The sequence below is a fragment of the Aotus nancymaae genome, unplaced genomic scaffold (genome assembly GCF_030222135.1).
Source record: "Aotus nancymaae isolate 86718 unplaced genomic scaffold, 86718_ANA_hifiasm-v0.15.2.pri h1tg000049l, whole genome shotgun sequence".
NCBI lineage: Eukaryota > Metazoa > Chordata > Mammalia > Primates > Aotidae > Aotus > Aotus nancymaae.
In genome coordinates this window covers 23,092,372-23,105,734 of record NW_026988463.1, presented here as the reverse complement: position 1 = coordinate 23,105,734, position 13,363 = coordinate 23,092,372, and the positions used below count along the sequence as shown (strand labels likewise).

Below are 13,363 nucleotides of genomic sequence, written 5' to 3'. Positions count from 1 at the left end.
AGTGCTGGAATTATAGGCATGAGCCACCATGCCCAACCCACATTTTCATCTGTACTCAGTTTCCTATGCCCTCAAAGTACTCCCTATTATTAATTACCTTGAAATTACCTTCTTACTTGTTAATAAGGTAATAACAACTACCTTATTAATTACCTTGAAAATATGCTCCTATAAGTCCATTTCCCACCATATCTTGAATTTTCATTGGCTTAAGGCTCACTCTTCCCCTGTGCCACCTGTGTGTTGTTATTTTTCTGTACCACCCTTTAGCTACAGAACAAATCCTGCGGAGAAAGTGAAGCCTGTTTGTTGGCTGATGCTCTGTGTTGAGCACCTTCTCCAGGAGCCTGGCTGTCCACGGTCAGGTTCTCCATGGAGCCTCGGAAATGCTCCCAACATGATGCCCGAGCTTGTCCTCCAGAGAAAGCAGGGACATGGTGCTTGTCAGAGAGATACTGTTGGCACCTGGGGACAAGGAACGTCTATGTTGACATCCTACCCAGAATGTAGCACATTTGTCATTGCTGATTCGAAATACAGCAAACCATACCTCATTATTTTAAGAGCCTCATTCAGTGTTTACTCTCCTTGCAGTCTTCCTACCCTGACAGCTGCAAACTTCAAAACAATGAACGTTATTTGACTCTTATGTATGTGTCAAAGGTAAAGACCACACTTTGGGAAGCCGAGGTGGGCAGATGACTTGATGTCAGGAGTTCGAGACCACCTCGTCAACATGGTGAAACCCCATCTCTACTAAAGATACAAAAAATTAGCTTGGTGTTGTGGTGGGCACCTGTAATTCCAGCTACTCCGGCGGCTGAGACAGGAGAATCACTTGAACCTGGGACACGGAGGCTACAGTGAGCTGAGATCATGCCAGTGCACTCCAGCCTGGGCAACAGAGAGAGACTCTGTCTCAAAAAAAAAAAAGGACCAAACAGAAGCTACTGTCTGGGGTGGGGCACATGGCTCAGCATCCCACTGGCAGGGCCAGGAGGGGCACCTGGATCCTTCCTTTCCCATTCCTGTGGCCTGGGATTCCTTCTGCTGGGGGTGTTGCCACATTGTCACCTTCCCTGGCACTGCACATGATACACCGTTTCCAGCCTGCCCACCGTCAAAGAGGTGGAAAAGTCTGTCATCTGGCCGGACACGGTGGCTCATGCCTGTAATCCCAGCACTTTGGGAGGCCGAGGCGGGTGGACCACCTGAGGTCTGGAGTTTGAGACCAGCCTAACATGATGAAACCCTATTTTTGTATATTTAGAATAAAAATACAAAAATTAGCAAGGAGTAGTGGCACATACTTGTAATCCCAGCTACTTGGGAGGTTGAGGCAGGAGAATCACTTGAACCTGGGAGGCAGAGGTTGCAGTGAGCCGAGGTCATGCCACTGCACTCCAGCCTGGGCAACAAGAGCGAAACTCCATCTAAAAAAAAAAGGCCAGGCACAGTGGCTCTCACCTGTAATCCCAGCACTTGGGAGGCTGAGGTGGGCGGATGACAAGGTCAGGACATCGAGACCAGCCTGACCAACACAAAAGAAGTGAACACTGGGGCCGGGCGCAGTGGCTCAAGCCTGTAATCCCAGCACTTTGGGAGGCTGAGGCGGGTGGATCACGAGGTCAAGAGATCGAGACCATCCTGGTCAACATGGTGAAACCCCGTCTCTACTAATACAAAAAATTAGCTGGGCATGATGGCGCGTGCCTGTAATCCCAGCTACTCAGGAGGCTGAGGCAGGAGAATTACCTGAACCCAGGAGGCGGAGGTTGCGGTGAGCCAAGATCGCGCTATTGCACTCCAGCCTGGGTAACAAGAGCGAAACTCCGTCTCAAAAAAAAAAAAAAGTGAACACAATTCCCTGATTTTCTTATAGCACAAGATTTCAGAGTACCAGCATGGGTCTATTTCCAAGAAATACCTAGGAGAAAGTATCACAGTGAGAAAACTCTTGGGGACTAGCTATTTCTTCACCCAAAGCCAGCCACAGTGGAAGGCAAGAGGTAGAACGCGAATCCCGTTCTTTGCACTGTGATGGTGAGCTGGGCAAGTTCAAATGCTAAATACCCAGCTCAGGAGATGTGGCTGCTGTCAGGCTGGGAGGGCCCATGAGTCCCTTTGCTTCTTTATCCTTTTGAATTTGGGTATTGATGTTGTACAATGGATAAGAAGAATGAGTAACTAGTCTTTTGTGAAAGGAAACTTTTACATGTCTCTCCTTTTTCCATCTTCTAACCTTCAATTATTTTTCAAAAAGAAAAGAAGCCGGGCATGGTGGTTCATGCCTGTGATCCTAGTACTTTGAGAGGCTGAGGTGGGGGGATCACTTGAGCCCAGGAGTTCAAGACTAGCCTGGGCAACATAGACCACATCTGTAAAAAAAAAAGAAAAAATTAGCCAGGCATGGTGATGTGTGCCTGTAGTCCTAGAAACTTGGGAGGCTGAGGAGGAAGGATCACTTGAGCCCAGGAGTTTTTGTTGTTGTTCATTTTTTGAGATAGAGTTTTGCTCTTTTTGCCCACGCTGAAGTGCAATGGCATGATCTCAGCTCACTGCAACTTTTGCCTCCCAGATTCAAGCGATTCTCCTGCCTCAGCTTCCCATGTAGCTGGGATTATAGGCACACGCCACCAGACCCAGCTAATTTTTGTATTTTTAGTAGAGACAGGTTTCACCATGTTGGTCAGGCTGGTCTTGAACTCCTGACCTCAGGTGATCCATCCACCTTGGCCTCCCAAAGTGCTGGGATTACAGGCGTGAGCCACTGTACCTGGCCTAGCCCAGGAGTTTGAGGTTGCAGTGAGCTTGACCATGCCACTGCATTCCAGCCTGGGTGACAGAGCAAGACCCTGTCTCAAAAAAAAAAAAAGAAGAAGAAGAAAACAGCTAAGTGTCATGTTGCAAATGGTCTATAAACACTTGGAAGCCTTGTGGTAAACAAACAAAAGCTTTATTATTTTTTGTTTCATTAAAAAAATGGAGCATTGAAGAGAAACAGAGTTTGGACCCCTGGGTTCACCCCACACTAAGCAAAGTAGCCCCAGATAAAGATGGCGCAGCTCACGCAGAAAATGAGGTTGACATCCAGAAGGGTCTTCACCAAGGGGTTTTCTTCCAGGTAAACTATGGCAGGTTCTGCTCTGGCTGGGAGCTCTTCCTTGCCCTTGTCCTGTATTCCGCAGAGCCACAGGATGGCCTTCACCACTTTGGACTGCTTCCGGGTCACGTCACCTGGCAAGAACCCAGCAAAAGAAGACCACAGAGGTGGTTGGTGTCTCCCAGAGAGGCGAGAAAGGAGCATTCACCAGGTGTGTTCAAGTGCTGGAATTACAGATGTGAACCACCATGCCTGGCTGAAATCTCCCAATTTTATTTATTTATTTATTTTTTTGAGACGGAGTCTCACTCTGTCACCCAGACTGGAGTGCAGTGGCACAATCTCCACTTACTGCAACCTCCATCTGGATTCAAGCAATTCTCCTGTCTCAGCCTCCCAAGTAGCTGGCACTACGGGCATGCACCACCATGCCCAGCGAATTTTTGTATTTTTTGTAGGGATGGGGTTTCACCGTGTTGGCCAGGCTGGTCTTGAACTCCCGACCTCAGGTGATCCACCTGCCTCGGCTTCCCAAAGTACTGGGATTACAGGCTTGAGCCACCGTGCCAGGCCAAAATCTCTCAATTTTTAAATGTTAATTCACATTTTATTAAAACCATAGGTGGGCTAAACCAAAATATGTCTGCAAGCTGCCAGTTTAGCAGCACTAACTGAGAGAAGGCAAGTCATGTTCCTGTCTACCCATGTGGGGTGCATGAGGATGAAATGAACCATGTAGGCACTCAGCAAATATTTGCTGTTAGTACCCATAGGAAGCTTCTGTTGAAAGTTACTAAAAACTCCTTTCCTATGGCTGGAGCATGGGGACGGATCAGACACTGGAGCCAGAGGATGCTAAAACTCCAAGTCTGCCCACTTTCCTGGCTGGTGATTTGATGGGAGGGTGGGAAATCCCTTTAACACGTAATGCTTCTCACTGTAACGGAGGACAGAGGCTACTCACAGCTGTGGGTTTTAGACATGTTTTCTGGAACCATCTCGAACTGGACCCTGCTGCTGCTGGCCTCTGGCATCCCATTGTGAGAGAGGTTAAGAGACAAGGGAGTTGCTGGTGGCCCTTGTTCCTTCTGGACCACGGGGTCATGACGAGTAAACCAGGTCAGGTGGCTGACCTAAGGAGCAGGGATGATAATATTTGTGGTGGAGGTGGGGGGTGGGGGTTCCATCCTCTTCTCACACTCCCACCCCACCCCAAACTCAGCCTTTGTGTCTGAAGAATCTACTCCTAGCCCCACCCTCCCACCCCATCCTCCAACAAGCGTCACGTCCCTGCGCTCTTCAGCATCAGCACACAGTTCCCCCACTCATTCCCACGTCTTTCTCTGATAAACCCCATCCTCGTGCTGCTGGGATGTGATTATCCCTCATTCTAATCCTCAGAGCTTAACCCTCATGCTAGAGTACTGCAGAACCCCAGAATCGGTCGTTTGGGCTCATCCATTTCTCTGGCCACAGGGACTGAATTGGTTCACGGATGAGCATGTGTCCTAAGCTGACTCCATCAATGGGAATCTAGAACTTCGCTAGAAATTCTGGGATAGAAATGCTTATGTTTACTTTTTTTTTTTTTAAGGGTCTTGCTTTGTCACCCGGGTGGGAGTACGGTGGCACAGTCAGCTCACTGCAGCCTCAAACTCCTGGGCTGAAGCAATCCTCCTGCCTCAGCCTCCCTAGTAGCTGGGACTACAGGAATGAGCCATCACACCCTGCTAATTTTTTCTTTTTCTTTTTCTTTTTGAGACAGGGTCTTGCTCTGTCATCCAGGCTGGAGTGCAGTGGCATGGTCAGAACTCACTGCAGCTTCAAGCTCCTGGGCTCAAGCAATCCTCCCGCCTCTGCCTCTCTAGTAACTGAGATTATAGGCATGAGCCATCACTCCCTCCTAATTTATTATTTTTTTTAAGAGATAGAATTTTACTATGTTGCCCAGGCTGGTCTTGAGCTCCTGGCCTCAAGGGATCCTTCCACCTCAGCTTCCCAAAGTGCTGGGATAACAGACATGAGCCACTGTACCCTAGCCTTATGTTTACTTAATGATAGTAAAAGAGGATGGTATATCTCTAGAAGCTACTGGGCTCCGTATGGGACCTAAGAATCGAAGCAGAAGTGAGAGATGGATTCTGATGAGCTTTTCAGAGTCCTGAATCATCCTGCCCCTGAACCCCAACCCTGGACTTCTCAGCTTTTTGGACAATCAGTCTCCTTCGCTTAAGCCAGTTTGGGTCAGTTTTCTGTCACTTCCAACAAAAGTCTCAGTGGATCTAGCCATCAGCCCAAATGTACCATCTCCTTGGAGGGCGGCTCTGTGAACCAGCTCACGGTGGAGACAGTGATGAGGGTAACCGTGGACAGGATCATGGAGAAGTAGAGGTAGTGAATGCTCTTCACCAGGACCGGGCGCTCATCTGGCTGGTCGCACCGAGGCTGCACGTAAATAAAGTCGAGGACCAGCCTAACCAAGCCCAGGAGCAGGCCTGAGATCAGGCCCCAGAAGGCACCCTGCAAAGTCAGAACAAGATCATCTTAGAGATGCCAAGGGCTCTGGCCTCCAGGAACCTCAAGGAGCATCTCCAGGGCTTGTCTTTCTTGTGGCAGTCACTGCACGCGTGGATCCGCAATTTGGAAAGGCTCTGCCATATTTACCCGTTTACCTTTTATAATGAATCGATTACCAATAATTTACTAACTCCCTCTTAATTTAGCTTCCCTGTTCAATAACAAAAAATGATGCATCGAGATACTTTTGAGAACTTTTTTTTTTTTTTTTTTTTTTTTTGAGATGGAATCTTGCTCTGTCACCCAGACTGGAGTGCAGTGGCACGATCTTGGCTTACTGCAACCTCTGCACCTCCCAGATTCAGGAAATTCGCCTGCCTCAGCCTCCCAAATGGCTGGGATTAAAGGCACACTCCACCACACCCGGCTAATTTTTGTATTTTTAGTAGAAACAGGGTTTCACCATATTAGTCAGGCTGGTCTTGAACTCCTGACCTCGTGGTCTGCCCGCCTTGGCCTCCCAAAGTGCTGGAATTACAGGCATGAGCCACTGTGCCCAGCTGAGAACCTCTTTTTTTTTTTTTTTTTTTTTTGAGACAGAGTCACTCTGTCACCCAGGCTGGAGTGCAGTGGCGTGATCTTGGCTCACCGCAACCTCTGCCTCCTGGGTTCCACTGATTCTCCTGCCTCAGCCTTGGAGCAGCTGGGATAACAGGCTCACACCACCATACCTGGCTAATTTTTGTATTTTTACTAGAGACGAGGTTTCACTATGTTGGCCAGGCTGGTCTCAAACTCCTGACCTCAAGTGATCTGCCCACCTTGGCCTCCCCAAGTGCTGGGATTCCAGGTGTGAGCTACTGCACCAGCCCTCTCATTGCTTTTTTGCAAAGTTCAGATAAACACCCTCCCTGTATCTTCCACCATGGAACTCGCCCTCCCTGTGGACACCCAAGTCCAGCCTGTGTCATCCTCCAGTGCCCTCCCCTCCCATCCTATCCCAATCCTTAAGGGGCGGCACTTGGTTCTGGCATAGTGGGAGCTGTCCAGAGCTACCTTTTCATTGGTCCTCTTCCAGAAACATCCCATGATGAAGACCACCGCCACAGGTGGCTGTAGGTAGGAGCTGATGGACTGGATGTAGATGAAGAGCTGGCCACCCTGGCTGGCCTGGACCACAGGGATCCAGAGGATGGAGACCAGGACCAGCAGCATCACAAACACCCTGGTGCCAGCGAGAGGCACAAATTAGCATCATCTTCTCTAAACATTTACTCCTCTCTCTCTCTCTCTCTTTTTAAATAGATAGGGTCTTGTTCTGTTGCCAAGGCTGGGGTGCAGTGGAGAGAATATAGCTCACTGCAACCTCCAACTCCTGGGCTCAAGTGATCCTCCTGCCTCAGCCTCCCAAGTAGCTGGGACCACAGACACATGGCAACACTCCTAGCTTATTTTTATTGTTTTAATTTTCTTTCTCTCTCTTTCTTTATATATATCTCTCTCTCTTTCTCTTTCTCTCTCTCTTCCTTCCTTTCCTCCCTCTCTCCCTCCCTCCCTCTCTCCCTCTCTCTCTCTCTCTTTCTTCTTTTCTTTTCTGAGACAGAGTTTCTCCTTATTGCCCAGGCTGGAGTGCAATGGCGTGATCTCGGCTCACTGCAACCTCTGCCTCCCGAGTTCAAACGATTCTCCTGCCTCAGCCTCCCGTGTAGCTGGGATTATAGGTGCCTGCTAGCATGCCCAGCTAATTTTTGTGTTTTTAGTAAAAACATCATGTTTGGCCACCTGGTCTCAAACTCTTGACCTCATGATCCGCCCTCCTTGGCTTTCCAAAGTGCTGGGATTTCAGGCGTGAGCCACCGCACCTGGCTGAGATAGTCTTGCTCTGTCACCTAGGCTGGAGTGCAATACTCACTGCAACCTCCACCTCCTGGGTTCAAGCGATTCGCCTGCCTCAGCCTCCCAAGGTGCTGGGACTACAGGCACATGCCACCACGCCAAGCTAATTTTTTTATTTTTAGTAGAGACAGGTTTTTACTATGTTGGCCAGGGTGGTCTCAAACTCCTGACCTCAGGTGATCCACCTGCCTCGGCTTCCTAAAGTGTTGGGATTACAGGTGTGAGTCACCGCACCAGCCTCTATTACTTTAATTTTAATTTAATTTTCTTTTCTATTTTTTTGAGATGGAGTCTTGCTCTGTTGCCCAGGCTGGAGTGCAGTGTCGTGATTTCAGCTCACAGCAAGCTCTGCCTCCTGGGTTCAAGTGATTCTCCTGCCTCAGCCTCCTGAGGGAATACAGGCGCATGCCACCACACCCGGCTGATTTTTGTGTTTTTGGTAGAGATGGGGTTTCACCATGTTGATCATGCTGGTTTCGACCTTGTGATCTGCCTGCCTTGGCCTCCCAAAGTACTGGGATTACAGGCATGAACCACCGCGTCCAGCCAATTTAATTTTGTTTTCTGAGACAGGATTTCACTGTCACCCAGGCTGAAGTGCAGTGGCACGACCATGGCTCACTGCAGCCTCCACCTCCTAGGCTCAAGTAATCTTCTCACCTAAGCCTCCCAAGAAACTAGGACTACAGGTGTGCACCATCATGCCCAGCTAATTTTTTTTTTTTGTAGAAATGCCCATGTTGCCCAGGCTGGTCCTGAACTCTTGGCCTCAAGTGATCCACCCGCCTCGGCCTCCTAAAGTGCTGGGATTACAAGTGTGAGCCACTGCACCTGGCCTTTTTTTTTTTTTTTGGAGATGGAGTTTCACTTTGTACCTCATGCTGATCTGGAACTCTTGGGCTCAAATGATACTCCTGCCTCAGCCTCCTTAAGTGCTGGAATTACAGATATAAGCCACTGCCCTCAACCTCTATCTTAAAAAAAGAAACAATATATTTATTGAGGGGCTGGGAGTGGTGGATTATACCTATGGTCCCAGCTACTCCAGAGAGTCACTTGAGCCCAGGAGTTTGAGGCCGCAGTGAGCTGAGATCACAACACTGCACTTCAGCCTGGGTGATACAGAGAGAGACCTTTTCTCAACAAACAAAAACCATGTATTGAAGTATAATTTACACGCCATGAAATCCACGCAATGTACATGTGCAATCCAATGACTTTTAGTAAATCTATAGAGCTGTGCAACCATCACCAAACTCTAGACAGAACATCCATCGCTCCAGAAAGCTCCTGGCGCCCATTCACAGTTAATTCTGGCTCTCACCCTAAGCAACCACTTGTCTACTTTCTGTCTCTATGGGTTTGCCATTTCTGGGCATTTCCTGTAAGTGGTATCATATGGTATGTGGTCTTTTGCATCTGATTCTTTCACTAAGCATAATGTTCAAGGTTTATCCATGTTGTAAGATGTGTTGGCATTTCATTCCCTTTTATTATTGAAAAGTATTCCATTGTCATGGATATGCCATTGTTTATTTTTTGCCAGTCAGTGGACATTTGGACTGTTTCTACTTTTCGGCTCTTATGCATAGTGTTTCTTTTTTAAAACATTTTTTTTATAAAGATGGGGTCTCACTATGTTGCCCATGCTGGTTTCAAGCTCCTGGGCTCAAACGATCCTCCCACCTCAGCCTCCCAAAGTGCTGGGATTACAAGCATGAGCCACTATGCCTGGTGTGAACAGTGTTTCTATGAACATTTGTGTGCACGTCTTTGTGTAGACATGTTTTGATTTCTAGGAATGCAGTTGCTGAGTTACATGATAAGCTTATATTTAACTTCTTAAGAAACTTCCCGGCCAGGCACAGTGGCTCACACCTGTAATCCCAGCACTTTGGGAGGCTGAGGCAGGTAGATCACTTGAAGTCAGGAGTTCGAGACCAGCTTGGTCAATATGGTGAAACCCCGTTTCTACTAAAAATAAAAAAATTAGCTGGGCATGGTGGTAGGCACCTGTAATCCCAGCTACTCGGGAGGCTGAGGCAGGAGAATTGCTTGAACCTGGGAGGTGGAGTTTGCAGTGAGCCGAGATCACACCATTGCACTCCAGCCTGGGCGATGAGAGCAAGACGCTATCTCAAAAAAAAAAAAAAAAAAGAAAGAAAGAAAGAAACTGCCCAACTTGAACAGTTGAAGCATTTTATATTCTCAACTGCAGTGTATGAGAATTCCAGCTTCTCCATTTCCTTCTCTGTCTTTTTTATGGTAGCCATCCTAGTGGCTGTGAAGTGGTGTAGTTCTAATTTGCATTTCCCTGACTAATGATGTTGGACATCTGTCCATCCACTTATTAGCCATTTATGTATTTTCCCTGGTGACATGCCTAGTGCAGTCTTTTGGTTGTTGGTCTTATTATGTTTAAGAGTTCTTCATATATTCTGCAAGTCCTAATTTGTCAGGCTTGTAGTTTGCAAATCTTTTTTCCCCATTTTTGGCATTTCCTTCCATTTTCTTGATGGTGTCTTTTGAAGTGGAAATGTTTTAAGTTTTGATGAAGTCCAATGTATCTTTTGGTGTTTTAGAGGCGAGGCAAGGTTGTCCAGGCTGGAGTGCAGTGGTGTGATCACAGCTCATTACAGCCTTGAACTCCTGGGATCAAGCAATCCTCCCACCTCAGCCTCCTGAATAGCTGAGACTATAAGCACACGCCAGCATACATGGCTATTTTTTTATTTTTATGTTGAGATGGGGTCTTGCTATGTTGCCTAGGCTGGTCTCAAACTCCTGGCCTCAAGCAATCCTCCCACCTGCCCCCCACCAAAGTGCTGGGATTGTAGGCGTGAACCACCCGCCTGGCCTTTTTTTTTTTTCTGAATTGTGCTTTTGGTGTCACATCAAAGAACATTTTTCCTAACCCAAGGTGGAGACAGCCTCAAGGTGCGTCTTCCTGAATGACTGAGCCCCAAGGTGCTTATTTGCATATGTTTTCCATATTATTTACATGCCATTCATTTCAGTCATTTTAGTTCCTCCCATTAGCCATTAGGACTTTGCAGAAACCTTTTCCCCAATCCCCAAAACACCTTTCTCCCTTTTACCTGGCTAACTCCTATGCATCCCTCAGCTCCCAATCCAGGTTGGGTGTTCCTCCTCTAAATCTCCAGGTCTCCTGACTCGCCTGTCATAACTGCCATTGGGTTGTAATTATTTGTTTTTTTGTGTACTGGAGTGCAGTGACGTGCCTCCAGTACACAAATCGCCTCTAGATTCAAGCAATTCTCCTGCCTCAGCCTCCTGAGTAGCTGGGATTACAGGCATGCGCCACCACAGCTAGTTTCTGTAGTTTTAGTAGAGACGGGGTTTCACCATATTGGTCAGGCTGGTCTTGAACTCCTGACCTCAAGTGATCCACCCCTCTCGGCCTCCCAAAGTGCTGGGATTACAGGTGTGAGCCACCGTACTCAGCCGAGTTATAATTATTTGGTTATTCTCCTCCTTCCCTAGCTCCATGAAGGCGAGAACTGAGCCCTTTCGTGGTTATCTGCCCAGTGCCTGGTCCACAGTAGGTGCTCAACTGAATGAATGAATGTCTTGCACGTGGAGTCCTAATGCTCTTCAGCCTGGATAAGTTGCTGGCTGGACCTGGACTTTGCCTCTGGGTGGGCTCAGCTCTCTCTTGCCCCTGCCCCGGCCCCACCCAGTGGGGACTTACCTGCCCACAATCATGAGCTCCTTCTCGGATGCCCGAGGCCGGAGGTGATTCCAGAGGTCCATGGTGAAGATGGTGCTGGCACTGTTAAAGATGGAGGTGAGGGAGGACATGAGAGCCGCCACCATCACAGCCATCATCAGCCCACGGAGCCCTGGGGGGCGGAAGGGAGGTCATGGGCCTTGGTCCTTTTCTGCCAAAGCAGCCGATTCCAGAGGGCTCAACTGGAGGAGGCAGAACCTCGGGGAGGACGGTGGGGCAGAGCTTCCTGCAGGACTTAGCCTTTCTTGGGGAGCCTAGAGCCTGTTCCTCCCCGCAGCCCTCCCTTCTTGACCCTGCTTTAGATCAGAGCCCAGCCAGTCATCTCCTTTCTGGGTGCTCAAGGGGACTTGATTCAGGGGCGAGAGGACATTACCTGTGGGCAGGAGTTCCAGCACGAGTTTGGGATACGCGATGTCAGAACAGCCTGAGGGGTTGCTGCAGACCTTCTGGCAGATCTCTGGATCTGCACAAGCCACTTGATCTACGGAGGAAACACAGGCCCAGGCAACATGGGGACGGACATAGGTTTATTATATAGAAGTTTATAGCTCAATGAAATAAAAGAGTCTAGACTTTATAAGCTGTGACCTTGTTACTTAAGCTTTCTGAAGCGAGTTGCCCTATTTGTAAAACTAGGATAATAACATGACTTTACAGGAAGTGCTGGAAAAACTTCAGCTATTGTTATCATAATCCAGATAAAGCTGGGACACCTAGTGGCCAGTCTTACAATAGTGTCTTTTTTTTTTTTTTTTTTTTTGAGACAGAGCCTCTTGCTCTGTCGCCCCAGGCTCACTGCAACCTCCACCTCCTGGGTTCAAGCGATTCTCCTGCCTCAGCCTCCCGAGAAGCTGGGATTACAGGCACACACCACCAAACCTGGCTCATTTTTGTATTTTTTATAGAGATGGGGTTTTGCCATGTTGGCCTGGCTGGTCTTGAACTCCTAACCTCAAGTCATCTACCCATGATTGTTAAGTCACTGTTCAGTAACAGCTGCTTACCTGTCCTGGGTTAATGAATCATTTCTATACAGAGAAGTCAGAATGCTTCACACCCACTGATGTCTGAAATAAGATGCCTCTAGCCCAGTCAAATCCAAACTTAGCACAAAACCTCTTTCTTCCACAAACCCAACATTAACTGAAGCTTCACTGCAACTCAGGGGCTGCAGCAAGCTTTGTACATACACCTCATTTAATTTTCACAACTCCACGGGGAAGATGCTGGTATTATCCCTATCTTAAAGACAGATGAACTGAGGCCCAGAGGTTAAATAGTTTCTCCAGATTACATTGCTAGTAAGTATTATGGTCAAGAGGCAAACCCTCAGTTTATTCCAAAGCTCAAGTAGAGAAGATTGGCTTTGTAAATACTGCATTTCTAGACTCTGTGTGTGTGTATGTGTGGCTTTTTGTTGTTTGTTTGTTTTTGGAGATGGGGTCTTGCTCTGTCGCTCAGGCTAGAGTTCAGTGGTGGAATCTTGGCTTACTGCAACCCCAGCTTCCCAGGCTCGAGTGATTCTCTTGCCTTAGCCTCCTGAGTAGCTGGAATTACAGATATGTATCACCACACCCAGCTAATTTCTTTTTCTTTTAATTAATTAATTTTTATTTTTTATTTTTTCTTGAGCCCAGACTAGAGTGCAGTGGTACAATCTCAGCTCACTGCAACCTCTGCCTCCAAGTTTAACTGATTCTCCTGCCTCAGCCTCCCAGCCTGTAGCTGGTATTACAGATGCGCCACCACACCCAGCTACTTTTTTCTTTCTTTTTAGTAGAGACGGGGTTTCATCATGTTGCCCAGGCTGGTCTCAAACTCCTGGCCTCAAGCGTTCCTCCCGCCTTGGCTTCCCAAAGTGCTGGGATTGTGTTTTGAGGGTTGTTTTGCTTCTCTCTTAATTTCCATATAAAGTTTCTTTAAAAATATGTGCCATTTCTCATGGATGAAGCTGGAAACCATCATTCTCTTCAAATTAACACAGGAACAGAAAACCAAACACCACATGTTCTCACTCATAAGTGGGAGTCGAACAATGAGAACACATAGACACAGAGAGTGGAACATCACACACTGGGGCCTGTTGGGGGGTGGAG

General features: G+C 47.8%; 1 protein-coding gene across 3 annotated transcripts in view; it reads right to left on the bottom strand.

The window, feature by feature from the left end:
- Positions 1 to 2,937: 2,937 nt before the first annotated feature.
- SLC5A11 (solute carrier family 5 member 11) overlaps positions 2,938 to 13,363 on the bottom strand; it is a 59,927-nt gene continuing 49,501 nt past the window's right edge. For 2 of the 3 annotated variants that reach the window (XM_012464629.2, XM_012464630.2), the window contains 6 exons: positions 11,641 to 11,748; positions 11,229 to 11,379; positions 6,677 to 6,845; positions 5,408 to 5,623; positions 4,068 to 4,236; positions 2,938 to 3,237 (listed from right to left, as the gene is read on the bottom strand). In XM_012464629.2, coding sequence (XP_012320052.1) covers positions 3,032 to 3,237; positions 4,068 to 4,236; positions 5,408 to 5,623; positions 6,677 to 6,845; positions 11,229 to 11,379; positions 11,641 to 11,748 — 1,019 coding nt within the window. In that variant the 3' untranslated portion in view covers positions 2,938 to 3,031. The remainder of the gene's footprint in view (positions 3,238 to 4,067; positions 4,237 to 5,407; positions 5,624 to 6,676; positions 6,846 to 11,228; positions 11,380 to 11,640; positions 11,749 to 13,363) is intronic. The other variant, XM_012464631.2, reaches the window with a different exon arrangement.